Source organism: Neurospora crassa, linkage group III (genome assembly GCF_000182925.2).
Source record: "Neurospora crassa OR74A linkage group III, whole genome shotgun sequence".
Lineage (NCBI taxonomy): Eukaryota > Fungi > Ascomycota > Sordariomycetes > Sordariales > Sordariaceae > Neurospora > Neurospora crassa.
Window position 1 is genome coordinate 5,228,118 of NC_026503.1, and position 16,869 is coordinate 5,244,986.

The window sequence follows — 16,869 nt, forward strand, 5'->3', positions numbered from 1 at the left end:
CGGGCAAGGCGGCAAAGGTTACCAGGGGCAGGGGCACGCTGCATTCTTCTGTAAGGAAGTTTGGCTCTGTTCCTGCCAATTCCAACTAACTCCTGCTCATTGTGCATTACTGCTACCACCGATCCCTCAGAGGCCTGTACTATCCCACGGCATTCAGCTTTCCCTCGCCATCAACAAGTCCGTTAACAAATGACAATCTGGCCACGCAAACCAGAAGCCCTTTCAATCTTGTACCATCTGCAGACCCTTCCTGTCGAGAATGTGTCTAGCACAATCATACAATAACTGATCCGTGTCACAACTAAATGCATTTTGGTATAAATGAGAAGTACCAGGCAACATGAACATCCAATGTCACCTGAGGTAGAAATACCCTGGTGCCAGGTCCAACTTATGGCTCGGGCATGAACCACCCAACCAAAACTGAGTCTACTGGTGGCGGCAGTAACGGTAGATCATTGTCATCTACAACAACCACTGGGGCATCTTCCATATCTCCAGAATGCGGGTGATCACCATTGTCATCAATTTCTTCCACGGAAAGCTGATGCGAAGCCCGCCCTTTGACACCTCCCAGCCTTCCAGACGCAGTTCAATCGAATCCTTACGCGTTCCATCCGGGGCTTCAATGTGAAGTAGCGGCCACTCATTGTTGGTCGCGTTCATTAGCCTATTCCAAGTATGAAGGATGGAAGCGCGGGGAGGGTCCCTTCCTCGAGGTCTGGAAACAAACTCGAAGGTGGCCTTTCCGGTCTCGAGAACACCATTGTCGTTAGGCGTGAGCCGAAAAGGATCTGGTGAGAAGATACCAGGAAAGTTGTGGGCGTGTATATATGTACCACCGTGGAGGGAGCGATATCTCATTCCGGGCATCATGTGATCTTGCACGTTTATATTGAACCGCACTCGGTTCAGCCAGTGATTATAAAAATAACGCTCAATAAGGTGCTTCTGGCATCTGGAAAGGCTATCCCGTCGGAAGTTGAACCAAGCATCCTTGAGGATAGCGGCATTTGTAGTGGTAGAGTATATGTCGGAAGCTCGGCAGGAGATAAGGAGGTTTGTGATGAAGTGGTCGAGGATTTGTTGGACGAGTTCGATGGGGAGGAGTTGCCAGATTGATAAAAGTTCTAGTGCGTCCGGTAATCTCGTGTGCGGAGATGGAAGGGGCTGAGTGAACGTGGACTGAGGTGACATGGAAGGCTCCATGTTATCCGCAATCCGAGAGAAACAGAGAAAGATTGGAGAGATGAACGAAAGGCACCAAGAAGGTTGGAGTACAGAGAAAAGAAAGACAAATGACAAGAAGAAGGAGCACAGAAGATCAACGAAGGGATGGAAGCAATACCTCGTGCGATAAATACCCCTACGTGGGTATCTCTAGAGGTACTTGGCCATATGATGACGTGTCCTCGCGAGAAAGGCCAATTGTCACCTGGCATGCGAGCCAACAATTCCCCTGTACATCGTTGCAACCATCCCATATGCCTCCGCAATGACTTCCACGCGCATCATTACAGCCGCTCTATGCCCTTCATCCTCAGTGTCCTAGACATCTCCTCACTGATTGTCCTCAAATCATCCCATTATTTCGACTCATCCCAATCATCCAGTCCTCATCTTCGCTCACGTCCACTCCCGGTTCAGGAACGTAAGTGTACCCGTTGTACAATCCGAACTTCAACAAGACCTTGCTCATCAGCTTTTTCCAGTTGAACTGCACCCGCCGAACATGGTCCAACACCTCCAAACTCTTCAGCACGACTTCGCTCTCTCTTGTCCACAAATTATCCTCGGGTCCCGACTCGAGAGTCTGCTCCTTGGTGCGCAGCGTCAGGCCGAGTCGTTCTGTCTTCCCCTTGAGCACCTTCGCCCACGTGTTCTCGACACGGGGCAGAATTTCCGGTACATTGCCGAATTCCCGCTTCGAGGTCTCTCCGTTCGAGTTTTCGCGAGCTGACCGCACTGCACCCCGTAGAAAGAAGGTGACCTTCTCCTCCGCGTCTGCCTCGGCACCACCATCCCCACCTTCCTTGAATTCAACTTCTGGCAGCGCCATTGCAAGATCCTTGCCTTCGGGGCAGGAGAGATATCGACAGTACAGCATCCTCCGCGAGGTGCTGTACATGTTTGGGTCCAGGTACAGGTAAATCGTGATCCTGCTGAGCCAGTGGTCGCGGTAGTGGCGCTCAATGCGGCGCTTCTGGCAGCTGAAGAGCGGGATGTGGCGATATTTTGTCCATGGGTCCAACGGCTGGGGTAGTTCGTCTCTGGGAATCTCGTCCTCAGATCTCCAGTCTATGTCATGATCGCCGGGAAGGTCGTCGATGAAATGGTTCAGGACTTGTTGGATGAGTTCGGATGGAAGCTTCCTCAGAGTTGTGGAGACAGTTGCGGTGCGGTCGACATTGCAAACGTTTGTGTATGCGAACTGGACTGCAGAAATCGTGAAGCTCAAAGATGTCGAACACGAAAGAAGTGCCTAAACATGCAGGGCATGATGCCCTTTCAGGCCTGGCGCTGGCGCTGCTTAACCACAGGGTACCTCTACAGGGTTGGGGCCCAAGACATCTTGGTCGTATGCGATGCCTACCTCTAGGTAACTCTGTCATCCAACATATGCAACCCAAGCACGTTGACTTCCTCCATGCCCAAAATTAACACGTTGTGGTCAGGGGTGTAGATCCATGCGTTGGCGGAATATGGACCAAGACTGATCTTGAGTCTGTAAAGCTCAGACCTTTCGGTGATGCGGTGTTCCCAAGCCTGGGTGGGCAGCTGCGCCAGGCAGCTCTTGCTCTTCATCGTCGCCCATTACATATTTTCGGCGACACCGTCCAGGCACATGGCTCGGTGAGGTAAGGGCTGTCTATCCGGTGGACTGATGTGGTTTGTGGAGATGGATGAAGTAGGCGAGAACTTGGTGGACGAGCTCGATAGCTACCTATGGACGATTTCTAGTGTTGATACAGTTGGCCGGCAAAGTCGGGGTGGCAGTACTGCTCGTGGAAAAAGTCATTGGTATAGTCCGTCACAACATGCTCAGTTAGGTAATCATAGCCCCTCGTGGTTACCTGTACTTGAAGATACCCCGGAAATCTTCCACCACAAAGCTCGGCAGGAGTCGTCCAGCGTGCCCAGACTCGACTTCCTTGCAAGTGCATGGACGAGTTGGGATGACCCATTTCCTGAGCCCATAACGCTAGTCCGTATCGGGTATAACAATTTGACCCTTTTCCCGTCCCGTTCGTTGGTTCCCCAGGCCCGGCGTCCATTACAGTCCACCCACCCGCTGATCTGAACTCCAAGTCATGGAATTTCTAGAAACTTTGCCTTACTTTTCGGGTTCTTTTTCGGAACAACACCTTCTCTTTTTGTTTGTGCACATTCCGTTCTTCCATTAGGTTGATATCACTCACTTTAGTCACTCTTTCAGGAAGTCAGTTAGTTACAGTACCTTACACACATAAAGAAAAAGAACCATTGAAATCTGGAATCCGCAATGCAAACGTACAGCCATGGTTACAACGTCCCCCCGCTGCCTATAAGACGGAAACCGACACCACTTGACGCAGCGCCCACCACACCACATGCAACTCATCGACAACCACAGGCATATGCACCATTCACGCCACAACAACAGCCATACCTGGACCCTCCACCTCCTTATGCCGGACCAACACAAGCACAAGGCCAAAGTCCAGGCTCAGCATTCGAACTCATCGACCTCATCGACGATTATCTAGACGACTTTGACGATGCTCCCGCTCATAGTCTCGCAACAGCTGGTTCTGGATCCCACCTTCGCCAGCCCTCGGCTGTTCCTCAGCCCATTACCTTCCACAAGGAGCCAACCACGGCTTTTACGACACGGGAGGTATTGGTAAAGGATGAAAAGCCGCCTCTTCTTCCACCAAAAGTCCCGGAAAGACAGCAAAGGCCTGGCACACCCAATGGACAGGGTACGCAGGGACAAACATTCCACGCTTACTGGCCCGCGGCAAATAACTTGCCTTCGTCGTTGGATTTGGGGGAACAAGCGTTGGACAGGCCAGTAAGTAGGGGGACTAGAGGTAGTGAGACGCCGAGGCATGAGCATCCAAGTGTTCTACAACCGGGAGGAGGAAGGGGATTGTCTTCGCCTTTCCATGGCCGGCCTCGAACTGCTCAAGATGCGCATTATGGCGACGGACATTACCAGCATTACCAGCAGCAGCACCAAGGACATGGGCATGCTTATGGCCTTCCTTATGACAATGGAGGACGCCTATGGCCTACGATGATGGATATCCCCCCCGAAAGGCAACCTCATGGGAACTATCAGGAACCTCACACACAGCAGCACTCCCGCAACCACAACAATCTTAAAGTGCAGACTAGCATGCCCACCCTCCGACCTGGTCCTCCCCTGCCGTCTTCGAGCCATCTCTCTCCATATCCCACCCCTTCTCCGTCAGCATATACATTCGAACCCCCCTCCGCGGCGCCACGAAGCCCAAGCGGCCTAGTCCCTCCATTTCCTCAACGAGCAGCAACTACCGGACATGGAGGTCGTTTCGGTCCACCACCGGGGCTGGGAAATGACAAATATCGCCAGCAGCCGCATACTCCATTGACACCTCACTCGCCGTATTCGCCTTCATACAACATGTCAGCTAGCAGCCCGAGTCGATGCGGAAGTGCTCTACCCAGTCCCGGACCACCCGAAGATCCCGGGACTTTCGGATCGGGACAAGGATCCGCCTGGAATGGAGCAAGCGGAGCGGGGCCCACTTTTGACGGCCTGGGCTTTCCCGGACCTCCACCGGGCCCTCCACCACCCCGCGCTGCGACGACGACGGCAGCTATCCCTTTCCCTCCTCCTCCTCCTCCTCCACCGCGGCTGCCGGGACCGCCACCGCAGACGTTGGGTTTCCCGGGGCATCATCCTCCCCCTCAACTAGCTCAAGCATTTCCTCCTCCTCCTCCTCCTCCTCCACCACAATGTTGGCCCGAGCGTCCGCATCCCCATTTACAGCATGCCAAGACCTTTGCCATAGCGAAACCACCGCACTCACAACAACAACCCCAACTCCACCACTCCCAATCCCTCCCACAGCTCCAACTCCAACAATCCGAGTCCTCCAGAAAGGAAGAGACAAAAGGATTCTGGTCCAACGCCCTCTCCGAAACCGCCTACCTCGCATCGGGCCTCATTTCCCACCCCTTTGAGTCCACCAAGCACTACACCATTCTGCGCCACTCGCCGGCTGTCATCTGGCACCACGGCCCCAAAACGACCGTGACCATCTCTATCTTTTCGAGTCCCAAGTACCCGCTTCCTGCTTTGCCTTCGTTGCCGCCTGCCGCTGGTGTCAGCTCAGATGTAGCCGGGAATGGAAACGGATGGTCGTTGTGGATTCAACAGCGTGGATTTTCGGGAGACAGTGGGATGAAGATCAAGAACTGGTTAGGTGGCAGAGAGGATTGGGTTTGTGTGACGCCTGCTAGTAAGGTTTTGGCTGAGGAGTTGGAGACTGGAAGTGCTGGCAAAACAGGCGGACAAGGATTGTTAGGGCTGGGAGGGGCGACGGAAGAGAGGGGGTGGAAGAGGGATATCAAGCGGACGGAGAAGAAGCTGAAGAAGGAATTTGGCGACAAAAAGGGACATGTGGCACGCTTGACGGCTGTGGTGAGGGTGCCGGAGGGGTGTGAGGATGGGTATTTCCGGGTTCATTTGTGCGTCAACCCAGATGGGTCAGAAAAGGACCACGAGAAAAGGAAGAAGAGTGAGAAAGATCCACAGTCGCTGCTTGAAGAGCAGCGGAAGAAGATGAAGGTGTTGTGCTCGAGCCCAATCTTTAGGTTGGCGAGTACATCCACTGACCCTTCGTCCATCCGCGGCGCCTCTCTGTCGACCATGCCGCTGGAAATGGGCATCTCCCTCACCTCTTTCATTGCATCAGAGATGGTCGCCTCCAAAATTGCGCCGATCAAGGACCCGATCACTAAAATCATCGATCCCTACCGAGCGCATCCCATCGTTGAAGAACTAGGAATCATTGCTACCGAGGAGGTCAAGGCCGCGAGGGAAGAGGCCGAGGCGGAGGAGCAGGAACGGTTGAGGGAGTTATTTGGTGCTATGTGTGTTGTTGGTGCTGGTGGTGCTGCTGCAGGTATGGCGACGAGGAGAGGGCCAGAAGGACGTCAACAAGGGAGCGGAATGCCGGGCGTGGTTGGGCCCGACGAAGGACCGTTGGCGCCGCTGCCAATCCGGTTTGGAGGAAAAGTGGTTCCTGGGACAGGGAGAAGCACAGCGGAAATGGGCATCCCCACAGCCAACCTCAAAGACCTACCAGAGGAAATCAAGCACTACTTCAAAGGCGTGTATTTCGGCTATACTCGCATCATTCCCGGCAAGGGTGGCCCCATGGGTCCCGGAGGCCCAATGGAGGAGGTCTGGTATGAAGCGATCATTTCCTCGGGCCCGGTGCCGTACGCGAGGAAAACAGCCGTCATCGTGGAACAACAGACCACGGTGCACCTCATCACCGATTTCGGCGCGGGCGTAACCTTCTTTGGCAGCAAGGTGGAAGTGTTGGTCATGGGTTTTCTGCATCCAGTGTTGGACTATCGCGAGACTGGCCCGCAGTACCGGCTCGACACCGCCCACCAGGATGTCGTTCTTGCTCTAGCTAGTCTCAACCGGCCGAGATGGACCGCCCAATCCACCCTTCAACGCATGGAAGCCGCCGAAACAAACGCGGATGGGGAGAGGGGCTTGACAGGAGGTTTCAGGAGGACCAAGGTGGTGGAAAAGGGACAGGAAGTCAAAGAAAAGATAATCGAGGCCAAGGATGCGGTGGCGAAGCAGATCGATCGGATACCGGTGCATAAAGTGGGAATTAGAAGGGACGATGGCAAGGCCAGGGATCGGTATTATGGGACGGGAGGGTATTGGATTCCCAGATGTTAAGGAGTTATGGTTTCACTTACGGGCGGGATAACCGAAAAGTTTCTCTAACTGTAATGTATTGCTCTAATGGAGATGAGAGTAGAAGACTAAGTAAGGTGTAGAACAAGGCAAGGACACCTCCCCGGGCTGGCCGCCGGAAAATGATATTTCAAGAGACGGTTGGTCCAACCTATACACGTCAGCCCCAAAGACACCAGACGTGCCCTCACCCCACCAGTGCTGCTGTCATGTTCCATGCCGGATACTCAATGCTGCCCCGGAATTCCCGCCAGAATGTCGTCAAAAGTTGTGGCTCTTTGCCTCCTCCCTGTCGCCCAACGATGTACTCTAGACCCATTCGCATTCCCGCCGTTACTTGCGCCTCCAGTTCCCGGAGTCACGTCGTAGTCTGGATCAGCGTCTTTGCGCTTGCCTGTTAGGAAGCGAGAGATGCGGGAGAGGGTACCTGCTCGCTTCAGCTTCGAGCTTCCGTCTTGTTCTTGTGGTGGCGATGGCCGAGGGTCCCAACTGGGGGTGGAGGCAGCACGGCTTGTGCGAGTCGTGTTGGAGCGGGGGAGGGTTTCTTTTTCCGAGTAGTGGTGGCCGTCACGCTCCTTCTTAGTGGTGTTTCTCCTCCCCAAATCCTTCTCGTCGCCGTATCCGGCATCTGCCTTTTCCCTTCGACTCTCCCTGCGACTGGGCCTCCTATCCGGCTTCTCCCTGATACTAGCAATTCGATCCATGACAGAATCCACCCTCTTCCTCGTGCTATATCCTCGTTTAGGCTTCTCGTCGTCCCGTCGTACCGCGTTATGGTCACCAAATGGATCGTGATCCGGCCCTTCTTCAAGGACATAGCCTGGTTCTGTACCGTTGTTGACCTCTGGGACCTCGACACTAGGTAATGGCGTCGGAGGCTTGACTGGGAAGAGTTTGCCGTAGGTGGCGCCGGGTGCGCCCTCCCATAGGGTCCCATCGGTGTTGTCGCGGTAGGTGTAGACCTGGGTATCCGCGTCGTAGCCTATGCGGGTCATGTTCTCGGGTAGACGGTCGGCGTCTGTGTCGAGCTCTTTCCAGCGGCCCATGGCGACTCGATAGTCTGCTGGGTTGGGTATTCTTCTGTAGTAGGCGATCGGTGAAGAGATCGCAACGCGGTATTGGAGATATACTGGGGGAGGTGGTGGTAATGGCGACGACGTCGATGATGTGGGGAACAATCTAGAATAGGTAGAGCAGTTGTCGGATGACGATACGGATTTTGATGCGGGTGTGGACAGTCGTAGTAGGAGGAAGGTCGCCGTGATGGGTACCAAGTGTGGTTCGAGGCTAGGAAACTTTCTGTTTCGAATCAATTCCCTTTGGAGTTGATGATGTTTGTTGTTGTTGCTCTGACGGATGTTTCCTTTCGGGGTCGTCAGGGTCCTCAGAGTGGATGCGGGAGGAGCTTGGACGCCGTGCGGGTCGGACGATGATGTCACCTTTGTTTGTGTGTTACCCCTGGCCGGCGACTGGTTCGGTTGGAATGGCAACGCCCACGTCAAGGTACCAATTTGCCCAATTTGTTTCAGCTTGGTGATAATGATGGGGTGGGAAGGATGTTCCTAGGAATTCAAGGGTAGAGGGAAGTGTTGGGATCTTTGTAGGAATTGCGCATGAGTGATGGACAGAGGGAAAAATGGGGACGGACAACGCTGGATGGAGACGCACTGGAGACACTGGAGAATCTGGGGAGTCTGGCAAATCTGGACCCCTATCCCATCCTCTAAGCCTCCGTGATCAACGACTTGTGCGCCGCTCATTGGACACGACGCCTGTAACGTCGAAACGGATTGACAACTGACAAGTGTAAACACGAGAAGACCAGCCGCACTGGAGACTCTGGCTCAGCTGTTCACTGCCCCTTACGGACCGACAAAACATCCAGGGGCAGCTGCAGAGGACAGGAGTGCGTAACACGTCACTTCCTTCCGATCCCGCTCGCCATGTCATAAGGTCAAGCGTACCTACTTTCATAGTAGCGACGTGACGGGTGGCTTGGATCCATGAGTACTGTAGTTTCATTATATCCCTATCGGGTCTAGCTGTTGGCTTATTCCGTTACACTATTCCTCACACCATCCACAATTCCTCGCACCAACTGCAGATAACAGAGGAAGCTCCGCCGGGTATCCAAAACCACAACCACATAACCACAGAACATTATCCATCGGGCTAGTAGATGCCAGGGACAATTCTCCACTTGACAAGCTTCTTGTACTTTTCCCAATCGTCACCATACTTCTTGGAGCACTTCTCGTCATCTCTGAGGTCGCGGTGGATCAAGAGAATAGCAAAGTACAAGATGTAAAAGTAAGTGAAAACGATACCCCAGCCTCTCGCCTCGCCCTGGACAACCTCGCGCCCGTCAAGCATGGTAATTGCACCAGGGGCGTTGCTGCCGGCGCTCAAGATCTGGTAGCCAGCAATGCCGGTCGGGAGAGAATAGGGCCAGCTCTGAAGCCAGTCACCGAGATAATTGATGTGGCGAGCGATGCCCCACCATCCCGAGGTAATGAGTCGCGATCCAGTCTTGGTCTGGAGGTAGGTAAGGTGCTTAACACTAGGATCCTCGGGGTTCGTGCGAAAGTTGTTCTTCTGCGAGTTGGACAGGCGGAAGATGCTATAACCAGCAGCCAGGACAGCACCAACAGCAATCAGTCCGAAAGCGCCCAGCTGCTGAGGATGGACGGAAAGGTAGCGAGTCTGAGTCGAGTACATGAAGGGCACCCAAACGACATCTCCGAAACTCAGCATGAACCCGAAGCCGTCGGTAGTGATATCCATCGTAGTCAAGACGGCCGGCTCCATGTAGATTCCGTCAAAGACATAGAAAGCCTGGATGGCAGTGATGAAGAGAATTGAATCGGTGACGTAACCGTAAAGGCGGTATTGCTTGGCGATGAAGGCGCAGTTCAGAATGATCCAGCCCAGAAGACCAGGGCGCATTTCCATGAATTCCTTGATGTCTACTTGGCCGATGAGGGGCAGAGTGATGCGAGGATTGAGCTCGCGACCAATGTAGAAATCGTAGATGAGGGAGCCGGTGACACCGCCTGCTGCTAGCTGGCGCATGTCCTTGTTGCCCGGCTTCACGTCAAAGCTGCGAACGTAGACGAAGATGGCGAGGGCAAAAGCGAAGAGGATATTGGCGCTGATGATCTGGGCAAAGTTGTCGGAAATGAAAGTCCAAACGGGGAACTCGGCGCCCTGAGCGATGGTGCCGGCAGCCAGGATGGCCAAGGTGCACATGGCCGAGTTGAAAGCGTTCAGCTTGTACTTGAGCCGGCCGCCGGTGCTCAACTCGGTTCCCTCGACGTGGTGGCCGGGGAGAAAGCGGTATTGAACGAGCGAGAGAGCGTAGTAGCCCAAAGTCCACAGCGTGGCGGACCACGAGAAGAGGCCGAAGACGCCATTGTCAGGCCAGCCGATTTCGCGCTTGAGCTGGGCGAGGTCGAGAGACTTGGGGTGGAGGAGCGAGGGCGCGGGGCAGCCCGAGATGTCGTTGCAGAAAAGGTTGAAGACGTGGACGAGAATGGGGAGGCCAAAGGTGATGCCAAAGGCGCCGATGCTGTTTGATCGTTGTCAAGCTTGTTAGCGGGGCGTGGTCTGGACACGAACGAGATGGAGTCAGGGGTTCTGTTTTTGGTTGACTTACGGGCCGCCAAACTCGTAGTGCTGCTGGCGCGGCGCAACCGCCTTCTTTGGGGCAGCTTGGTTTTGCTTCCCGGCCATGGTGATGCTGGCTGTGATGCTGTAGACGACAACACGGAGAGCGGGGAGAGGATCAAGCTGCCTTTTTAAAATGTTCAGCTCCCCGATGTTGGTCGTGGGACAACTCAGCCGGCAGCCAACCAGACAACCGGAACAGTGACGGTCCCCGGTTCGGACGAAGAGGAGCCAAAGGACGGGAGCTTCGATGGGCCAATTGGGGGGCCAATTGACTGCTTCAATTAGGTTGCCGGCTGGGAGAGTGGAGCCAATCGACCTGTCGTGCCAGACGGATCTCTGCTTTCCGGCTGGGATCTCCAGTCTTGGCAACCTTCCTTGGCGTCTAAGTACTACTCGCTGTCTATGCTCAAAGTAAGTACTCCTGCTCACTCGATGTCCTCAAGTCGGTACCTTGCTTCCAGATGACCGTATCCGCGTATTGCTGTCTCCTTCGCAACTGGAGATCCTGATCCGGGCTGCTGATTATCCGAGAGGTGAGCAATGGTACGATTCCATAGTTCGAGCCGCTGTCTTGCCTGCCCCTCATGTCCAATCTCTCCTACCTGTTGGAGCAGCAATGTACCTTGGCGAATTCCATCTTGGTGTGGATGTACCCCTGATCTTCCCGGTCCAAGGAATGGGCCAATCATGGGAGACGTTGGATCTTGCTGGCCACTCAAAGACATGGAAGGCAGCCTTTACTTTGCTCGATTCAGTTTTGTTCCAGTGACGACAACAGGCACTCTTTGTTCTGCGCGCCACTTCCAGAACGGAAAGCCATCACCTAACAATTTCCACTACTGTACGACAAACAAAAAAACAACCAATTCTTACCACGAATTGATCTACAACCTCCGTCAACCCCGCGACTCCATCAGCAGCCAAATCGATCCAGACGGGACCTACCTCTACCTACCCACCCAATCCTTGGTCGATCCAAAGTTCTAGTGTAGTGTATACTACCTCTACCACTGCATGCAATAACCCCTCCTGACGCCGCTGCCACGAGTCACAATCATCACCACCACCACCAACCATACCACGAGCGAGCGCCACCGAGCGCCTTGCCCATTTCAGTTCCATCTCTCCCACTTTGTTCCATCACCAGTCCCGATATCGATCCCGATCCCGACCCCAATTCACCAAAAATGCATGCCCCAAGTCCCAGCCGGCTCCTCTCGAGCCTAGTCGCCTTCTGCGCCCTGACCGGTGCTGCCCACGCCTCCGATGACGAATCCTCCTCCGCGTCGCCCTCCCCATCATCAACAGCCACCACAACCTCCACCGTAACACCCTGCGTCGCCACCTCCACCAACGGTGCCTTCTACGACCTCCGCCCCGACATCGCCGTTGTTCCCGAAAAGGGCGTCAAGCTCGCCCGGGGTACGCACACCCAAGACTACCAAGCCCGCGGTTACGATTACGGATACAACATCACGCTCAACATATGCGCCCCTGTGGTGAAGGGCGTCGAGGATGTCGTGGGATTGACGAGCGAGGCATGGGCCAAGGTCGGTGCCTGGTATGAAAAGGGTGGCAAGGTATACAGCCTAGGGCAGGAGTCGGGAGCATTGAAGCCGAGAGGAAGGAAGCTGGTGCTGCAGTATACAGGAGGGTCGCCGTGTGAACCACCAGAGGACGACAAGGACGACAAACGGAAACGAAGCACCGGTGTTCACCAAGGCGCTGCGTACAGCAAATACTCGGACGACGAAGACGAAGATCGTGATGACGACCAGACCGACTCCGACTCCGACAAGCGGAAACACAGCAACGCATCCAAAAAGAAAACCCGCCGCAAGTCCGCAACCATCTCTTTCCTCTGCGACCGCTCCCCAGACACTTCCACCGCTGTCTCCTTCGTCGGCACCGACCCCGACGAATGCTCCTATTTTTTCGAGGTTCGCTCGCAACACGCCTGTGCCGGAGCCGAGCCACATAAACCGGGGTCCGTGGGTCCCGGAGGAGTCTTTGCCATCATCTTCTTCATTGCACTGGCGGTGTACGTCATTGGTGGTGTTTTCTACCAACGCACCGTCGTGAAGCAAAGAGGGTGGAGGCAGTTGCCCAACTATACTCTATGGGCCGGTATCTGGAGCTTTCTCAAGGTAGGACGTGCTGTTTCCTCTTGGCTCGGTTCCTTTGTGCGGGTGCAGGATCGCAAAGAGATGAGCAAGGTGTAGTATGAACGATAAACTGCGAGGGCGTGAACTGGTGAGGGAGCAGAAGCCGGCTGTGGTTGATACTTTCTACGGAGCCGTCATGCTAACTATCGATTGCGCAGGACATCTTCGTCATCCTTACTTCGTCCTGCGCTCGCTTCTTGCCCCTGCGCCGCGGATACCGATCTTTGAACACGTCGTCTCGTGGCCGATACGGTAACAACGACGACGAGAATCGGTTGATCGATCAGCTTGATGAGGAGTGGGACGATTGATTTCAACCTAGGCGCGGTAGTAGAAGTGGGATAGGTATGCTTGTGGCTCGTTTCTTCCATGTTCTTGTCTTTCGGAGTATCTGTTCTATCAATGCTTCTCTTCTGCTCGAGGCTGGTCCTTTCTTGGTCTGGCCGCTTTGTCTATCCACAGCATCATTGGGCCGGTCCGGTGTTTGGTGGTATCGAAAGACCCACGAAGCCTGTGGCACTTGAGGCACAGCGGATAGTTTTTGGTTATAGACTTTTGTATACATTTTTTCTTCCATCGCAGTACTTCGTTCGGTGTACGAAGGGTCAGAGATTCTGCTGCTTTGTCATGATGAACCCCCCCCTTTGCTACAAGGTCTCGTGCCCTGTGATCCGGCTGCTTGTACCGGAGTTGCAGTCTTCGCGCTGGCTTTCTTGCTTTTTATAAGCACAGCGCTAGACGCATCCGGTCATCGATTCCTCCATGCTTCCGGTTGTACTGAAAATGTCGGACCGCAAACCTTGCAATCGCGCTAGCAAGCTGCGGGTAGGGTTTCAGGCAAGTGAAATCCTGTTTCCGTTGCCAGTTTTGTTGACAAAACGTTCGGAACCGGAGGGTTAGTCAGGGGGCGGCGAGGTGGTATTGAAGCGTACCCCGGAACCCAACCCTCGACCGCAACGACAAATCTTCTTCCAACACCAAGCTCCAGTCATACACTCTACAGATCATTTTACAGGATTCTTGACTAGTCAATGGATTTTGCTAACCTCGTTTGACATCTCAAATTCTCATGTCTGACATCTTCTACCGTCGCCGTATGAGTAACCAAAACTCTCGGTTAAATGCCGCCCCTCGATCCTTGGCAGCCGCCCATCGACTACTCCCAAACTGTCAACGGCACACCATCCGCCGTTTCCCGGTTTCCGGGACTGTGGCTTACCATCCCCAGACACATTCCCCCACGGCACTGTCACTCCGTCTTGCCAAATTCGCGATGCCAAGTAGATTAACCACTCCATTCTAGCCCAGTTATGGTCATTCAGTCTACCGATCCTCGTCAGCAGAGACTGAAACAGCGCCGCACCGCGTTCCCGATCAAGTCTCCTTGCACCCCTTTCGTGTGCGATTATGGCACCTCACCTACAACAGGCTCCAGGCGTCACCATGCCCCCCCTGCTTGCCGCTCCGAAGTGGCCGGGGATGGATTCCCGGGGCAAGATCATGGGAATGACAGGACCAGCACTTAATGGGGATGACAGTTGGATTCATGCTCCGGGGTTGGAACCCAATTCAGGGACTGGCTGTGCCGTATCGCCGATCCGGTCCTTGGATCAAGTCCTAACTATCACAGACAGGATAAAAAGCTCAACCACACCCATAGAACGCTCTTTCTCTCTCTCTCTCCAGATCGCTCACGACATCCTCTACGTCTCACTCACGCACCAGCCCAACATGCGGTCCACTCTTGTCACCGGCCTCATCGCCGGCCTACTCTCCCAACAAGCCGCCGCCCACGCCACCTTCCAAGCCCTTTGGGTCGATGGTGCCGATTATGGCTCGCAATGCGCTCGCGTCCCTCCTTCCAACTCCCCCGTCACCGATGTGACTAGCAATGCCATGAGGTGTAACACGGGAACTTCGCCCGTTGCGAAGAAGTGCCCTGTCAAGGCGGGAAGTACGGTCACTGTTGAGATGCACCAGGTATGCTGCCATTCTCCTGCTCTCGTCAACCGCCGGCTTCGCCCCTGACTGCCTTCCATGCGGAGCAGGTTCTCAAGAGTTACCTGCTTTTCCCTCCCTCTCTTCTCTTTCCTCTTCCCTCCGCCACCTCCTTTTTTTTTTTCCATCCCGCCTGTTCATGTTCGCCTCAGTCACACCCTCCCGTACCGACGCTGACCTATAAGCAGCAAGCAAATGACCGCTCCTGTTCCTCTGAAGCCATCGGTGGCGCTCACTACGGTCCCGTCCTCGTGTATATGTCCAAGGTCTCCGACGCCGCCTCCGCCGACGGTTCCTCTGGCTGGTTCAAGATCTTTGAGGACACCTGGGCCAAGAAGCCCTCCAGCTCCTCGGGCGACGATGATTTCTGGGGCGTCAAAGACCTCAACTCGTGCTGCGGCAAGATGCAGGTCAAGATCCCCTCGGACATCCCCGCGGGTGACTATCTCCTCCGTGCCGAGGTTATCGCGCTCCATACCGCCGCAAGCGCGGGAGGTGCCCAGTTGTACATGACCTGCTACCAGATCTCCGTTACCGGTGGTGGCTCCGCTACCCCGGCGACTGTCAGCTTTCCTGGTGCCTACAAGAGCTCCGACCCTGGTATCCTCGTTGACATCCACAGTGCCATGAGCACCTACGTCGCCCCCGGACCGGCTGTGTACTCGGGTGGAAGCTCCAAGAAGGCCGGAAGCGGCTGCGTGGGCTGCGAGTCTACTTGCAAGGTTGGCTCCGGCCCGACTGGAACTGCTTCTGCCGTCCCTGTTGCGAGCACGTCGGCGGCTGCTGGTGGTGGAGGCGGTGGTGGGAGCGGTGGCTGCAGCGTTGCAAAGTATCAGCAGTGTGGTGGAACCGGCTATACCGGGTGCACATCCTGCGCTGTGAGTGTCCTCCTGTTTAATGGTCGAGTTGAGGGTTGGCTTGCTAATGTGACTTTATCTAGTCCGGATCCACCTGCAGCGCTGTCTCACCTCCTTATTACTCCCAGTGTGTCTAAACACCGCCCTCAATTACCGACACGATGGGTATCCCTTGGCAAGTTCTGACGAACGAACGACAAACGGGATGTCGAAGTTTATCGCTTCGCAACAAACATATTTCGCTGTACATACTTAAATTATCCGGGTTTGGGTCTTGGTCTTTATATGACCGCGGCTGAAGTTGAACATATCCTGCATGAGAGTCGTCGAGACTTCACCCTCATGTTCAAGCATCAACGTGCTTTTTGATATGTATGCTTAGGTAGGTAGAGATAAGCTGCGATACTGGTTTGGGGTAGCTTACAGGCCTGTTACAAGACAATTATTATGTCAAGCTGTGTCAAGTTTCGAAAGCCATATCACGTCAAGTTGTACAGTTGTAGGAATGGTGCGTTCACAAGTGGCATCAATGGGCTGAATCGGTTTGGGCTGCGACTGCGCCATTCTCCCCTTTATTCACCTTATCCTCTTCCTAATTTTCAGCAAGCACCCTCCAACGTTTTCCCCTTTGTTTCCGCCTTCAGATTCCTCTTCGGTTTCCCCTTGTTGTTTTTATCCCCCCTTGTCGTTCCTTCTTGGTGTTGTTCCTTCTTGGTATTGATCCCTTCCCATCCTTTCCCATCTGCTCACCCTTCCCAAGACCTTCTCCTACCTATGGTAGTACCACCTATCTCCGCTCGTCTCTCCCACCCTTTGACACGCCGGGCAATACTCGTCGCTAGTCCTCCCATCGAGGTACGTATCATGACGCCATCTAGAGCGGATACAGGGAGGGCGGTTGGTGGGTCCGCACTTGGCGAGGCGCTCTGTGGCTACAAAATACCCACCTCTGGGGTAAAGTCCGCCATTGCGGCCTTGCCAGCCGCAGTCAGAATGGCAGTTTTCGCCGTTGAGGCAGTACTTGTATGTGTAACCGACGCGGCACATTCTGGCTCTGTGTTTGATGCTTGGGGGTTTAGCTGCTAGGTCGACAGGTAGGTAGTTTGGGATCTTTTGTGGTTGAAAGAGTGGTTGTTTCGGCGATGAACGTTTAGGGTGACGAGTACAGATGTCTTTCTGGCTTGAGAATCTTGCGTTCGCTTGCTTG

At 54.5% G+C, this 16,869-nt stretch overlaps 7 protein-coding genes across 7 annotated transcripts; 3 read left to right on the forward strand and 4 right to left on the reverse strand.

Annotated features, from left to right (window-relative positions):
- Positions 1-48: 48 nt before the first annotated feature.
- On the reverse strand, positions 49-1,396 carry NCU16716 (hypothetical protein). Its single transcript, XM_011395775.1, has 3 exons — positions 479-1,396; positions 411-432; positions 49-374 (listed from the first exon to the last, which is right to left on the reverse strand). Exons 1-3 carry the CDS (start codon positions 1,207-1,209, stop codon positions 183-185), a joined length of 945 nt encoding a protein of 314 aa, XP_011394077.1. The 5' UTR covers positions 1,210-1,396; the 3' UTR covers positions 49-182.
- A 19-nt stretch (positions 1,397-1,415) lies between these two features.
- NCU08764 (hypothetical protein) lies at positions 1,416-2,805 on the reverse strand (the record flags this gene model as incomplete). The annotated part of the gene is made up of 2 exons (XM_951020.2): positions 1,416-2,431; positions 2,635-2,805. 2 exons carry the CDS (start codon positions 2,803-2,805, stop codon positions 1,574-1,576), a joined length of 1,029 nt encoding a protein of 342 aa, XP_956113.2. The 3' UTR covers positions 1,416-1,573.
- A 540-nt stretch (positions 2,806-3,345) lies between these two features.
- NCU08763 (hypothetical protein) lies at positions 3,346-7,110 on the forward strand. Its single transcript, XM_951019.2, has one exon. It carries the CDS (start codon positions 3,503-3,505, stop codon positions 6,953-6,955), a length of 3,453 nt encoding a protein of 1,150 aa, XP_956112.1. The 5' UTR covers positions 3,346-3,502; the 3' UTR covers positions 6,956-7,110.
- On the reverse strand, positions 6,995-8,617 carry NCU10567 (hypothetical protein). The gene has a single exon (XM_011395695.1). It carries the CDS (start codon positions 8,017-8,019, stop codon positions 7,201-7,203), a length of 819 nt encoding a protein of 272 aa, XP_011393997.1. The 5' UTR covers positions 8,020-8,617; the 3' UTR covers positions 6,995-7,200.
- Positions 8,618-8,968: 351 nt separating this feature from the next.
- erg-3 (ergosterol-3) lies at positions 8,969-10,869 on the reverse strand. Its single transcript, XM_951018.2, has 2 exons — positions 10,629-10,869; positions 8,969-10,541 (listed from the first exon to the last, which is right to left on the reverse strand). Exons 1-2 carry the CDS (start codon positions 10,703-10,705, stop codon positions 9,146-9,148), a joined length of 1,473 nt encoding a protein of 490 aa, XP_956111.1. The 5' UTR covers positions 10,706-10,869; the 3' UTR covers positions 8,969-9,145.
- A 384-nt stretch (positions 10,870-11,253) lies between these two features.
- On the forward strand, positions 11,254-13,598 carry NCU08761 (vacuolar sorting receptor). The gene is made up of 2 exons (XM_951017.3): positions 11,254-12,789; positions 12,966-13,598. Exons 1-2 carry the CDS (start codon positions 11,830-11,832, stop codon positions 13,116-13,118), a joined length of 1,113 nt encoding a protein of 370 aa, XP_956110.2. The 5' UTR covers positions 11,254-11,829; the 3' UTR covers positions 13,119-13,598.
- Positions 13,599-14,377: 779 nt separating this feature from the next.
- Positions 14,378-15,970, forward strand: gh61-5 (glycosylhydrolase family 61-5). The gene is made up of 3 exons (XM_951016.2): positions 14,378-14,787; positions 14,994-15,683; positions 15,746-15,970. Exons 1-3 carry the CDS (start codon positions 14,539-14,541, stop codon positions 15,797-15,799), a joined length of 993 nt encoding a protein of 330 aa, XP_956109.2. The 5' UTR covers positions 14,378-14,538; the 3' UTR covers positions 15,800-15,970.
- Positions 15,971-16,869: the final 899 nt, after the last annotated feature.

Coding starts and splice junctions, on each gene's coding strand:
- NCU08761 (XM_951017.3), top strand. CDS start 11,830: ATGCATGCCCCAAGTCCCAGCCGGCTCCTCTCGAGCCTAGTCGCCTTC. Junction 12,790..12,965: donor GTATCTGGAGCTTTCTCAAG/GTAGGACGTGCT, acceptor TCGATTGCGCAG/GACATCTTCGTCATCCTTAC.
- erg-3 (XM_951018.2), bottom strand. CDS start 10,705: ATGGCCGGGAAGCAAAACCAAGCTGCCCCAAAGAAGGCGGTTGCGCCG. Junction 10,542..10,628: donor CACTACGAGTTTGGCGGCCC/GTAAGTCAACCA, acceptor ACGATCAAACAG/CATCGGCGCCTTTGGCATCA.
- NCU08763 (XM_951019.2), top strand. CDS start 3,503: ATGCAAACGTACAGCCATGGTTACAACGTCCCCCCGCTGCCTATAAGA.
- gh61-5 (XM_951016.2), top strand. CDS start 14,539: ATGCGGTCCACTCTTGTCACCGGCCTCATCGCCGGCCTACTCTCCCAA. Junction 14,788..14,993: donor TCACTGTTGAGATGCACCAG/GTATGCTGCCAT, acceptor ACCTATAAGCAG/CAAGCAAATGACCGCTCCTG. Junction 15,684..15,745: donor CCGGGTGCACATCCTGCGCT/GTGAGTGTCCTC, acceptor GACTTTATCTAG/TCCGGATCCACCTGCAGCGC.
- NCU10567 (XM_011395695.1), bottom strand. CDS start 8,019: ATGGGCCGCTGGAAAGAGCTCGACACAGACGCCGACCGTCTACCCGAG.
- NCU16716 (XM_011395775.1), bottom strand. CDS start 1,209: ATGGAGCCTTCCATGTCACCTCAGTCCACGTTCACTCAGCCCCTTCCA. Junction 433..478: donor GAGATATGGAAGATGCCCCA/GTGGTTGTTGTA, acceptor TGCCGCCACCAG/TAGACTCAGTTTTGGTTGGG. Junction 375..410: donor GACTCAGTTTTGGTTGGGTG/GTTCATGCCCGA, acceptor ACCTGGCACCAG/GGTATTTCTACCTCAGGTGA.